General features: G+C 38.9%; 1 protein-coding gene across 1 annotated transcript; it reads left to right on the forward strand.

The window, feature by feature from the left end:
• Window positions 1-653: 653 nt before the first annotated feature.
• LOC137259787 (phosphoserine aminotransferase-like) lies at window positions 654-8,672 on the forward strand. The gene is made up of 10 exons (XM_067797399.1): window positions 654-866; window positions 2,975-3,035; window positions 3,526-3,595; window positions 3,771-3,976; window positions 4,424-4,501; window positions 4,891-4,985; window positions 5,684-5,853; window positions 6,152-6,280; window positions 6,646-6,783; window positions 7,510-8,672. Exons 1-10 carry the CDS (start codon window positions 807-809, stop codon window positions 7,613-7,615), a joined length of 1,113 nt encoding a protein of 370 aa, XP_067653500.1. The 5' UTR covers window positions 654-806; the 3' UTR covers window positions 7,616-8,672.
• Window positions 8,673-13,443: the final 4,771 nt, after the last annotated feature.

Genomic DNA, 13,443 nt, shown 5'->3' on the forward strand with positions numbered 1-13,443 from the left:
GGGAATGCACATCTTTATAAGAAAAAAATATAATATAATATTTTTTATTTTTGTTGTAACAATTAACTTATCTACATTTTGCTAGCGTCTGCAAAACGGAATATATCATATCTCCGACGTTCTTTGTTTATGCGAGTCAGCTGATTTCATTGGGTGTATTTCATCATGCAATTTACGGGTCGATCTTGACCTCACTAACACTTAATGTCGTCGGCAACTCAAGGCCGTTCGTCACAGGAAAGTTCCTCTCCCAAATAGACTTGACCTCATTTCACGGCTGTTCTGCAAGTATTTCATCATCTTTTACCCTTTCAAACACTAAATTCACTCGTTTTATCCTTCACCATCTTAAAATAACTACATTTGCATCCGTCCCGTTAACCAGGAACTGATTTTAGTGTTTTGTAGTAACATTTTACTAATATGGTTATATTGCACTAATATGGAAGCATGCGCTTATTTGGTCACTATGCACTAATATGGGGGAACCACGTGACCCTTTCTTCTAGGTCATTCAGACCTCGGCTTCAGATTCGCTGGAGTGCATGGTTTGTTCACGTGAAACCATCTGAACTCCGACCTTCTCTCGGGGCTTCAGCCAATCATACGATCAGCCAGCATCAGCCAATCAGAGCCCAGGACAACGTCCCGGTAAGGCCTCGAGAGTATAAAACCTGACGCAAGCTATCATTCTGCCTCTCAGCTCATTCACACAACAGTCGTACTAAACATCAACACGGCCCTCGGGACAAGCATTTACCTGCAAACTTCATGTGAGAAAATCTTCCCCGAATACAACCACAACGATGCCGTCTGCTAAAAAAATCATCAATTTTTCACCTGGACCGGCTAAACTTCCCGAAGAGGTAATATATAAAATGATCTTTGTTGATTTGCAAATGATGATTTGTGGAAATTTTCCGCCGTGATCACAGATCAGCTGATCACAAACCTTGATACTGTGCATTTATGCTAAAAAAGAGGATTGTCACTATATTTATTGTGTAAACGTGATAGATATTTTTTATGTAAAATGCATTCATTTGCACAGTGCCGCTTTCCAGGTGAAGCGGTAAATTATGTAACGCACCCAAGCCGGTTTACGTAAGGAAATCTTTGGAAATTGACAACCCTGATAGTGACTGTTATCTTTCTTGTCAGAACAGCACGTTAACAAGTAATTAGAAACCTTAATTAGCATCTGTTAATCCCCACCCCCCATCCAACCTTTATAGGGTTTTTTATGTTGGTTTGTTTTTCGCGAATTACTCGGAGTCAACCCTGAGTGGATGCATTGTCAAATCCCCTATCTGACAATGCACCCAGCTGACACTTAAATCCCGCTGAAATATGCACGAGAATTATCTAAAACATCGTGTTGTTTCCCGAGATTAAATTTAGCAATATGCTAGGTTCCTAGTTTTTCATGTTAAATATTTGGGGTTTTTTTCGCAAAAACATACTTCGGGGACATTCTACCGAAAAGAAAATATGATTTTGTGAGGTTTGTAAAAAAAGGGCGTAGTATTAATTTGGTTGAAAACCGGTAACATCTGCACTGTTGTTGGATCATGTTGTATTTTAGAACGTTCCTCCCTCCCCATTTTTTTGTTAAAATTTAAATTTCCTTTCATGACAAACCCTCCCCTTCGCCCCTAAGCCATCAAATCTAAAACTTGTATGTAATATGTTTTTTTCCCCTGAAAAATATATATAAGTTACTGAAATATACAGGTAAAATATACAGGTAGTGACCCCACCCAACCTCACAGGCAAGCACCCCCTCTCCTAGGGTGCTAATACTGAATACCCCCACCAAAATAGGATACACTGAAAAATAAATAGACCTACTCTTTGCAAAACTAATGCAGACCCTATCAGGTGTTGGGAATGGTCCCAATTGACCTTTGATAACAATCAAGTGAACAGGTGGCATTGATCTGAAACTGATCAGAACATGGTTATTATGAAACTGTAGTATTGTATAAAACTGACACTGCCCTATATAACCTACCAGTTTGGTTTAGTTGGCTGACAGTCTGCTTTTGGTTATGCATGAAATGGTATTCTGGTCAGAATATGAATTTATATAATTTGCATTGTAACGATTGAAAGAATATAAATTTGAAAGGAGCCCCATACATACCAGAGATTCAGCATCTGGGGAAATCTATACTTGCATCACTTAGGCTAAATTAAAAAAGTGAAATGTTTCTCCGGCATCGGTGCGTCCCTTTTATTTGTGCATGCAAAAAGTTTTCATTACCATTTTAGAAAGATAATTTTGACTTTGCTGCGTCCCAGTCATCCATTTGTCCACTTTGAGAAAGAGTGTCTGTAAGAAAGAGCGTGACTGAATGTACATCTCATTAACACATGTTAAACTGTGTTTTGGCATGAAAAAAATAAAAATGTGTTCCTCACGCATCTTTTTTTTCTGTTAAAAATTAAAAACAAAAGTCCTACCGCCATTATCACTTTTGAAAAAAATATGCCCATGAAATATTTCATTTTTTTTATGCAACCTTAGGGCCTTAGAATAATGTGGTTCAGGGACTGTAACACAGACTATCCTGGCCAGTGCAGTTTTCTCAATGCCAGGAAATGTGTTTCTGTTACGAGGATGTCATTATTTTAATGCAGAAATACATTATTTAGGCCATACCAGTTTTATTCGTTGTTTATACAGATATTTGTCCTCAGAAAACTGAAACGCAGGGGAAAAAAATCACCAAAGTTATACTCTATCTAAGTATTAAAAGTCTTTTACTTCTGGCAAAGTGTAAAGTATATATGGGACAAAAATGATCAAGAAATGTTTTCTGGGAAGTTTACAGTTTTGGCCAAGAAAAGCATAAGGATTTAGTATGAGTGGGGAATATGTGATGTGACTGAGACTAAGTGTCAAGACAAAGTCTGCATGGGTCTGCACATCATCGAAGGAGTTAAGAAACTGTTGCTTCTTTGTCTGCAGGTTTTGGAACACGCTCAGAAGGAAATGATCAACTACAAGAATACTGGCATCAGCGTCATGGGTAAGTCACATTTCTCTGTAGACCCAAAGATGAAAATTCTGATTGCTGTTTCTACCAACCCATGGTAGAGTTTGTTTTGCTTCTTGTTTAGCACTAATATTCCAGCTATCTGGTGCAGTCTGAAAATAATCGACTCTAGACCAGACAACACAGTGATCAACAGCATGAGTATCGATCTATGCAATTAGGATTCAATGACATGTGGTCAACCAAGTCAGTGAGCCTGACCACCCAACCCCATTAACTGTCCCTTACTTAAGCTGCTGGTGCTGATAGAGAGGAGACTGGTTCTTTTATGCCATGCTCAGCAATATTCCAGCTATATGATGGCAGCCCAAGAGAAATCAAGAATCTTAAGGAGAAAGTCTGGTGATTAATGTCACCTGCAAGTTGTGATTTATCGTAAATATTTAGAATATTGTGACTATGCTGCAATTTTCATAATATACTGTATATCGGTCATGTTGTATGTTGCAATTGTATTTTCCAGAACTGAGTCATAGATCTTCTGACTTCTTGAAGATCATCGACCAAGCTGAGAAAGATCTTCGGGATCTGCTGTGAGTACACAGTGCTTCATTACTATTGTACTTCACAATCTTATCTACATCAATGGACAAATTGCTAAACTCCAGTAATAATTTATTATATGGTCTCTGCTCATACAAACCCTAGGTTTTATTTTGTTTGAGGACAGTGTTGTTTGGCTGTTATCAATGATATCTCTTCTGTCAGGCGTATCCCTGACAACTACAAGGTGCTGTTCCTGCAAGGTGGCGGTACTGGACAGTTCTCTGCAGTTCCCTTGAACCTCATAAAAAGGAAGGAAAGTGGGGCAGCAGACTATATCGTAACTGGGAGCTGGTCAGCAAAAGCTGCCAAGGAGGCTGAGAAATTTGGAAAAATCAACCGAGTTCTGCCGAAAACAGACAAATATACAGGTGAGGATGAAAGTGAGGCAGCACATAGTATAGGCAATGAATCATCTTTTGAAAACTATCACAAAGCAGGTTGAGGGGTCGATAGGAGGTGTAGCTATGCACTCACATTCATCACAGAACTATCAACAACAACAAATTATTAAAATGAAACCTAGGTCATGCCTATAACATGGTCTTACCTGATGAGTTAATACATGTTTTTCTACTTGCTGTAGCTTAACTGGTTGATATGTACAAAGGACTTCTGACCAACTCAAAGCTGCCATGTTGTTGTTAAGCCAAATAGAGTTACTTCCCTTGACACATTCCAGCACTATTTTAATGTGAATATGACAAAATCCTCTTTTGTCCACATGCAGTTGGATTTTATCAGTAACAAATGAAAAAAATAGATGTTTATTTGAGTTAATGGTTTGATTTTGAGATTAATATTGTTTTTCTTTCCAGTCATTCCTGACCAGTCTCAATGGAAGCTGAATCCAGATGCATCATTCGTCTACTATTGTGCCAATGAAACAATTCACGGTGAGCTAGCAGAGAAGTTATAGACAACGGAACTGTGTTTAAAAGACACATTTATTATGCAAATTTTCCTGATTTTCATTTTCTGATTGGTTGTTCATAAATTAAATTTAAAATATTGAAATCAGATAGAAATACATTTTACATGTTTGAGTGTTTAATGATAAACTAGTACAATATTCAGTTGAAAGTAAACTTTTCAAATTCTTAAATCTGATTTAGGAAATCAGACATTACTTACTTAGATAGTCATCCCCACTTTGGTACAATGTGTGAAAAGTTCTTATGTCCCCTGCCATAGTATGTCTTGAATATTGCTTCACTCCCTTGCTCGCTCCCTTGCTCACTCTCACTCTCACTCACTCACTCACCTATTGCTTTTTTGCCACCAGGTGTTGAGTTCCAGTTCATTCCAGAGACGCATGGTGTCCCCCTAGTCTGTGATATGTCATCAAATATTCTCTCAAGACATGTGGAAGTTTCCAAGGTGAGTGCCAATGGATTGTTTTCGACATTTACTACTGCACTGGCAGTCTTTGATAGGTGAGGTAGCCTAATGGTCAAAGAGCTTGTTTGTCAAGCCAAAGACCCAGGTTTGATTCCCACTTGGGTACAGTGTGTGAAGCCAATTTCTGGTGTCACCTGCAGTGATCTGGCATATTGCTTAAAATAGAGTAAAACTAAACCTCTGCCACTTTCATGAAACTGATATTTCGAAAACGCCCAGGACAAGTCAGTTTTCATTTAAGGCAATCAAATAATGGCATCTTACTTGTCTGTGGGCTACTAGACAATTTCTGCAAGTAAACTTAGATTTCATCTGTTCAAAATGTAGCTATTAAATTTTGCAATGAGAGTAGAGTAGAGTTATCTTTCTTTGCTATTTATTACTTCTCAATAAATAGTCTATTAAACATTAACATCAAAGACCATGTTGATTTATTCTTTCATAATTACATCATTAAGTCAGTACTTTGTTAAAGTCACTTGCTCTGTGGCAAGCAGCTTTTAAAACATAAATTGAACCCCTGTGAGACCAAGTTGGAACAGGTATGGTGCTGCCAAACACAGAAACATTCCTGAATGGTCATATTCAAACCTCATACAATTCCACAGAATGTATTAAAACCACACTTCTCAGGGAATCTTTAATGTTAATGTCAAATGGTTGTGTTTTTGTTTCAGTTTGGTGTGATATTTGCCGGGGCACAGAAGAACATTGGCTGTGCTGGAGTTACCCTCGTCATCATTCGGGAAGACCTCATTGGTCAAGCAATGCCCACCTGTCCTATCATCTTTGACTACAAGACACAAGTCGGCAACAACTCCCTCTATAATACTCCTCCCACGTACAGGTATGCAGACCTTGCTCCCCATATATACTGAACAGCAAAAGAAACACAACTCTGGGTTTTTGTCAAGTTTCTAAATGGAAGAAATAGACTTACTTTTATGAGATTTCAGTTTTTGCAAAATTTGCATTTCTTTCGCTGCTCAGTATATTTTGTTTGCTATTTTGCCAAGCAATACCAAAAGAGGTTGAGAAGAATTCAATCTTTGGGAAATGAGTAATTTTTTATTATTATTGTTAAAAACATTTATTTATTGTTAAAAACATCTTTTACATTTTCTAATAATTATTTCTCTTTCCAGCATCTACATCATGGGACTGGTATTCCAGTGGATCAAGAATCAAGGAGGTGTTGAGAAGATGGAAAAGAATGCAGTTGCCAAGTCAACAGCAGTATATGATCTCATCAACCAATCAAACGGTTTCTACAAGTATGTGTTTAACACATGCATTTTGCTTGTATCCATATGGTGTCAAAACTATGACTGACATCTATGAAATCAATTATCTATAGGTTTAAATTATGTGAATCAGCTCATGTAATAAGTAATTTCTCTAATTACGTTGAAAAGATGTCATACTTTCAAACAAGGCACTAAAATATAGTGCACTCACAAACACAGATGGAGGTTGTCTCCCCTTGATTTAAGCAGTGGTTTCGCTTTTGTGTTTAGAGTTGTCTCCCCTGCTTGTTATTTTAGTTGTGATTCTTAAGTGTTGCAAAACTTTAAAAATCAGGTGATGACTTTGGTACCTATTATAACATTAATAATGCATTTGTTTTATTGTCTTACAGCTGCCCGTTAGATGAGAAATGTCGAAGTCGTATGAATGTTCCAGTCCGTATTGGTTCCACCGAGGGAGTTGAAGCTCTGGAGAAGAAGTTCATTGAGGAAGCAACAGAAAATGGTCTCATCTCACTTAAAGGTCATAGGTGAGTCGATTTTATTAATTAACTGTTTGTTTGTCATCACTCGTCAGTATTTTCAGTATATGACTGCAGCCTTAAAACCCCAAAGTACAAAAAGTACGTAAACTCCCCATTGCGTTGTATAACCTTCTGGACCTGTTAATCTAGTGACTGACCTTGTGAGCTTCAATCTGGCTGGTCAGTGAGATCACTTGGTGGCTTGCTTCAATCAGTAAAACCCAAGATCATAATTATTATCATAATTATTATATATTTGTCCACTTCATACCATTTGACTTTTCTTCCAACAAGCATCAATAAGGGTTATTTAGGTGTCCTATAGTTTCATAGATTTATATCTGTACTCAAACAATAATAATGTGAAACACGTCTAAATGGCTCAAACTGAAAATCACCTAGTGTTCATAAAGGATAACCAAGGTAATCATGTCATTGGCTTGTTGAAGACCCTGATCGATTCCCCACATGGGTACAATGTGTGAAGCCCATTTCTAGTGTCCCAAGCCATGATATTGCCAGAATACTGCTGAAAGTGACGCAAAACCAAACTCGCTCACTCACTTCCTAGAGTGTATCACTTCATACTGCCTCTCAAAGAGCTGTAAAACCTTATGGTGCAGCTGCCAAATTGTGTCACCATTCTTGTTTGTTTCTGCACAAGTTCCCAGATTCCACACATGTCTGGTATTTGTCATGATGTATTAAATATTTTTATGTGTATTATTTCAGATCTGTAGGGGGTCTGCGAATTTCACTCTACAACGCCGTCAAGGTGGATGAAGCGCTAGTCCTTGTGAATTTCATGAAGAAATTCCAGCAAGATCACCAGACATGAACAAAGGCTTTGTCTGTATCACATCCACCAGAAGCAATCTGTTCATGTATTTTGGATAAACCTGTCAACAGTAAAATAACTCATTAAAATGGGGAGGTGCAATGTAAGAGGTGAATGTAGGGGATCTCCAGAGATGCCAACCTGTATGATTTTCATCGCCGATGTCTTCTCTATGAATTTTAGTCATGACTGCTCTAGAAGTTTTATGAAATTTGAAGAAAATGAACAAACCTTCATTAAAATTCAAACAAAACACATATTTTTTTGATTAAATATATTTTCATGAAAAAGAGATGACCAGAAGAAATGTAATACTAATAATTTGGAAATTTGCTGTTGGAGGTGTGTGAAGGTAAATCTGCGCTCTTCTTCTGTGTCATATTTCTGTCTCAGAATCCATCATTAGTTAAAGTATTTAGTTGACTATTAATTTGAAGGTCCAACTACTAATTTTGCTGAAACTGCTATTTGCAACACTTTAGGGTTGGCATCTCTGTAAGTCAGTTGAAATTCATGGTAGGTACAAGACTGACGATACACAAATACCCTTTCAAATTCTGTGATGATATCATACATGCACAAAATAGGTTTTAAAGCCGTTAGATCTGAATTCTGATGTTTTAGGTGTTCGGTAGTATTTACTGAACTTTTATTACTTATTATTTGTTGAGAATTGTCTCCTTTGTCAAGGGTGGGTAACTCTAAGGCCAATAATTGGTCCAGGGGATTGTCTCCCTTGTCAAGGGCAGGTAACTCTAAGGCCATTATTTGGTCCAGGGGGTTGTCTCCCTTGTCAAGGGCAAGTACGTCTGTTAGTTTTGTAAAGATGGTGACACAAGGGAGTACCACAAGAACAGTCGTTCATTACGCATGTGACTGTAAATATATTTTCTTCTGTAAGTTAAGGATACTTAATGACCAGTATCCTGCCTTGTCCATGTAAATAGTGTATAGACTGAACACTCTGTAATGGTACTAAGTACTATGATATTTGTAAATACTGACTATTCTTTCATTTGTTAAAAATGTCATGTAAATAAAAGGATTGGAACTCAAATTGACTCCTGTTTGACTTGAGGACGGTGGGGTAGCCTCATAGTGAAACCACGTAAAAACCTGGGTTCAGTGTACAGTGTACAGTGTACAGTGTGTTCATCTCCCTACCATTATACTGCTGGAATATTGTTAAGAGCTACATAAACCTGAACAGTATTGAAAAGGAATATTACTTTGACTGGTGCTGTTCTGTTTTTGCTTAGTTTCCCCTTCATGCCTTTAGGGTGAGTGAGTTTAGTTTTACACTACACACATCAATATTCCAGCTATATGGTGGCAGTCTGTAAATAATCAAGTCTGGTCCAGACAATCCAGTGATCAACAACATGAGCATCGATCTGTGCAATTGGGAACCGATGACCCGTGTCAACCAGGTCTGACCACCTGATCCCGTTAGTCGTCTCTTTTACGACAAGCAAAGTCGCCTTTTACGGCAAGCCTATTCTACCCCGGGACCTTCACGGGTCCTGCCTTTAGGTATTGTGGCAAAATAAATCTGTAAAACAGGAAATAAATTTGGTCAATATTAACAGGTGATGAGGCAAACATATACACCTAGGCACAATGTTATGAATAACAATAATAATAATAATAATAATCATGTGAAATCTTCTAATACTCTAACATCCATTCAAGAAAGTATGCTCAAAGGCCAACACACTGATTATTATTACCTTGGATAACCCAAGCTGCCTGTTAAGCACTAGAAGGTTATAGTCATATGACTAATCCTACCGGGTACCCAGTTCCTGCTGGGTGCCCTGTTCCTGCTGGGTGAACAGGCAATTTTTACCAAACTCACATGCCTATGGTTGCACCATACTTCGGTGTGGGACGGGACTGAAGTCCTAAAACTCTCAGGAGTCAAGCTGTCAAAAACAGTCACTCACTCATGGACTGAGTTCAACCTTGCTTAACTTCAACTGATTTGTGACCTGAAGACAGGACCACACATTACCACATATAAATCTGTTTCCTCTCAGTGTAATAGTTCACTGTTCCTGTGATAGGATGCACCTGAGTATCTATGACATTGTGACTTTTAACAACATGAAATTGGCATGCACTAGAAATGCATATTCCACTCTCTTCTCTGGAAGCGCTCATGCTGTTCATTACTAGACTGTCTGGTCCAGATTTGCTTATTTACAGATTGCCTTGAGGGAAAACCAAGTTCTATGGATAGTCATTTTTCATTGCAATGAGTCCAACGTTTTGATGTAGGTGCTACCGCGGGGGAAATAAGTGGTTTTATACAGCTTTCAGCAATATTCCTGCAATATCACAGCATGCGACACCAGAAATGGGCTTCACACTGCACACTTTATGCAAGCACAAGTGTGTGGAAACTAGGATGAGATGTAATAAATAACTGTCATTATTATCAATATATCACCCTGCCACATAATCTTCCTTCAGGAGGCGTCAACACCATTTATTATTTATTATTATAGGATATTTATACAGCACACATATCCATGCAAGCAGTACATGGTATTTTCCTCTCAATCACTGGATGTCAGTCTCAACTTCACATCACATTATCAATCTCAACTCCCTGAGAATCATACAACACCTGCCACTAGGCACACCGAGCTATTGCAGTTTTCTCGTCCTTACAAGGAACCCATTCAGAGCTGGGTGGACTGGGTCACATAGTCACAGTAGTCTGTCCAAGTACGATGCACAGACCCATGAAGGTCCCGGGGTAGACCAAGAAGTGGGCGTCCACGCATCGCAACGCCAGCTGAAGACAGGTACCCCGTCATTAAGGAAGTGGGGTAACGTTTCTTTAAGCATTTAGTATACATTCAAGTTATATACTTACACATTCAAACCAGTCTGCCTGTTCAATCTTTCTGTGCTAAAGATAATTTGTAGAGCGGAACGACACAAGAAACTTGTCTAGCTGTTGTTGTGTGCAAATACAGTAGTAGTGGGACAGTGTGTTGTCAGGGTGTCGACAGTCTTATTCACACACAATCAGCCGGATCCGATGTTAATTACTTCTAATCCCAGAGGCCCTAACATGCAAGTCTTTTCGATACCTTATCAGGTTTAAAACAGACATAAAAACACTGCGGACCTGGGATCTAAAACACATCTATGAACCCTGTTTCATATATACTCATGGGAAAGCGTATCCCAACATTGATTACGTGTACTTTTTCAACTCAAAATGGTACAGTACGGAAGCCTTTGCCACAACATTTGACAGGCACAACATTAAACTGCTAGCTATTGGGGTTGTCATTTTCCTTTGTGAAAAACGAAAATATCCGCAGGTGTCCGAGTGTTAAAAAGTTTTCTGAATGCATGACAAAATACCTGTTTTCGATCAGTGTATCGCAATACGTGTCGTTTTCATGTCTGAACCGGCAAATAACAGTTAACCGATTATATTGAAGAGCCCCAGCTTCCATTAGAACGGCACCCGTGAAGGTCCCGGAAGAGGCCTTCAGCAAGCCATGTTTGCCATAAAAGGCAATTATGCTTGTTGTGTGAGGTAACTAACAGGATTGGTTGGTCAGGTTCACTGACCTGGTTGACACGTCATCAGTTCCCAATTGCGCAGATTGATGCTCATGCTGTTGATCAGTGGATTGTCTGGTCCAAACTCGATTATTTACAGACCACCTTGCCATATAGCTGTAATATTGCTGAGTGTGGCATAAAACTACACTCACTTCCTCACTGTATCCACAAGGTGTAGGTGTTTGCACATATTCATGTGGCCACCATCTGGTCATATACCAACGGATTCATGAGTTCTTTTAAGTTCACAGGGTTGTGTACTGCTACTGAAACAGTCTGCACACAAAGCTGACACCATGGCTTTTACAGCCGTTCACAGGTTGGGATGATCACGACACCCCCTTTCTGGACCACTAGCCTGGTGCCATAGATAGTATATCCACCATGCCCATTATTTACCGGATATGCCAGTTGGTGCCATGACAACATATCCCTGCTACTCCATTGATACCATTATGAAACTAATTGATTGTATTCATATATGGAAAATCAATAAATACTTTCCTGCACCTGTGACCATGGTTAATATGGTGTGATTCTGCAGGAAAAGCCCTTCTCATTTTACTTTTACGAGTCATGTACACTCTCTTGTGCTGCATTGGAAGCCATGATATATTAAGTGGCATCCTTGATGCATCCAGCTGCCCACTTTCATCCTAGAGCTATTGTAAACATTTGTACAGTTGATCTCTACTGATGAGTTAGTCAGTGAGGTATAAAGCCACTTTTAGACTTTTATTAGTAATCCAGTAATATCACAACAGGGTACACTCAAACCCTGAGATTGAGTGAGTGAGAGTGAGTGAGCAATATTCCAGCTATATGGAGGCGATCTGTAAATAATCGAGTCTGGGCCAGACAATCTAGTGATCAACAGCCTGAGCATTGATCTGTACAGTTGGGAACCGATGACATGTCAACAAAGTCAGCAAGGCTGACCACCCAACCCCTTTAGTCGCCTCTTACGACAAGCATAGTCGCCTTTTATGGCAAGCATGGGGTGCTGAAGGCCTATTCAACCCAGGGACCTTCACAGGTCCTCAAACCCAGACCTTTAGTGTCACTTACATAACTTTTACAGGGGCTCACTCACATTGTTCATAATCACCTCCCCACCCCCACCCCCAGCCAAAAATTATGAACAGTCCCTAAGAATGAAACATGAGTAATATGTATATAAATGCAATGAAGTTTGTTATCTATCAAGTTATGGGTTTTCTCATTAACCCAATTTGAAAAACTCTGTAAAAGACAAACCTTCAAAATTGTTTTTACACTTATTGACGTAACGATTTGATCAAAATCTCACTTAATGGTTCTGGCTGGTTGGTAGTACTACAACCCATATCTGAAACACCTTTCACATTGTGAAACTTTTCTATGTTCAAACAAGTTCAACATATTTAACCCATGCAAAATATCACCCTTATATCTGTGACAATCACTCAGAAAATATATATGCCTGTGGATATGGCATATTTTGTCCAAATCATAAGTCAAGAGCCATAACTCAGACAAATATTGGGGTAGCCCAGTGGTTAAAGCGTTCACACGTCACGCCAAAGACCTAGTTTGATTCCCCACATGGGAATATTGCTAAAAGTGGTGTAAAATCAAACACGCTCTCACTTACCGACGTTAATCAACTTCTCCTGTAATAACCAGTGCAAAAATAATCCTTGTTTCAGTGACTTCTGAGAAATTTTATCTCTGATGTGTTGTCCACCAGATGCAAAATATCGAACAGGGGCCATAACTCTGTAATAATACTTGATGGCAGTTTTGTATACACCATACACAATTCCTCACTCATGACACTAAAACCTTCAGTCATTTTCAGAATCGAAACTGATCTCTATCTCTCCACTTACTAGAACCTAACACCTCTCAAACTGGATGGTATTAAGCAAAAGAGTCCAAAAAGTCATCTCAAATTGACAGCTCACATCACTTTGGTTTGGTGTGTTTATCGCTTAACACTGCTCTAAGCAATATTCCAGCTATATGACCACGATCTAACAATAACCAAGTCTGGACCAGACAGTCCAGTGATCAAAGGCATGAGCATCACTTTATGCAACTGAGACATGATGACATATGTCAATCAAGTCAGTGACCTTGACACCCCCAAACCATTAGTCACCTCCTACTACAAGCATGGGTTACTGCACATCAGTTTTAACCCCGATCTTACAGCGTACATCACAGTGGTTTTAAATGAAAACACATGCAAAACT

Source organism: Haliotis asinina, chromosome 13 (assembly GCF_037392515.1).
Source record: "Haliotis asinina isolate JCU_RB_2024 chromosome 13, JCU_Hal_asi_v2, whole genome shotgun sequence".
Lineage (NCBI taxonomy): Eukaryota > Metazoa > Mollusca > Gastropoda > Lepetellida > Haliotidae > Haliotis > Haliotis asinina.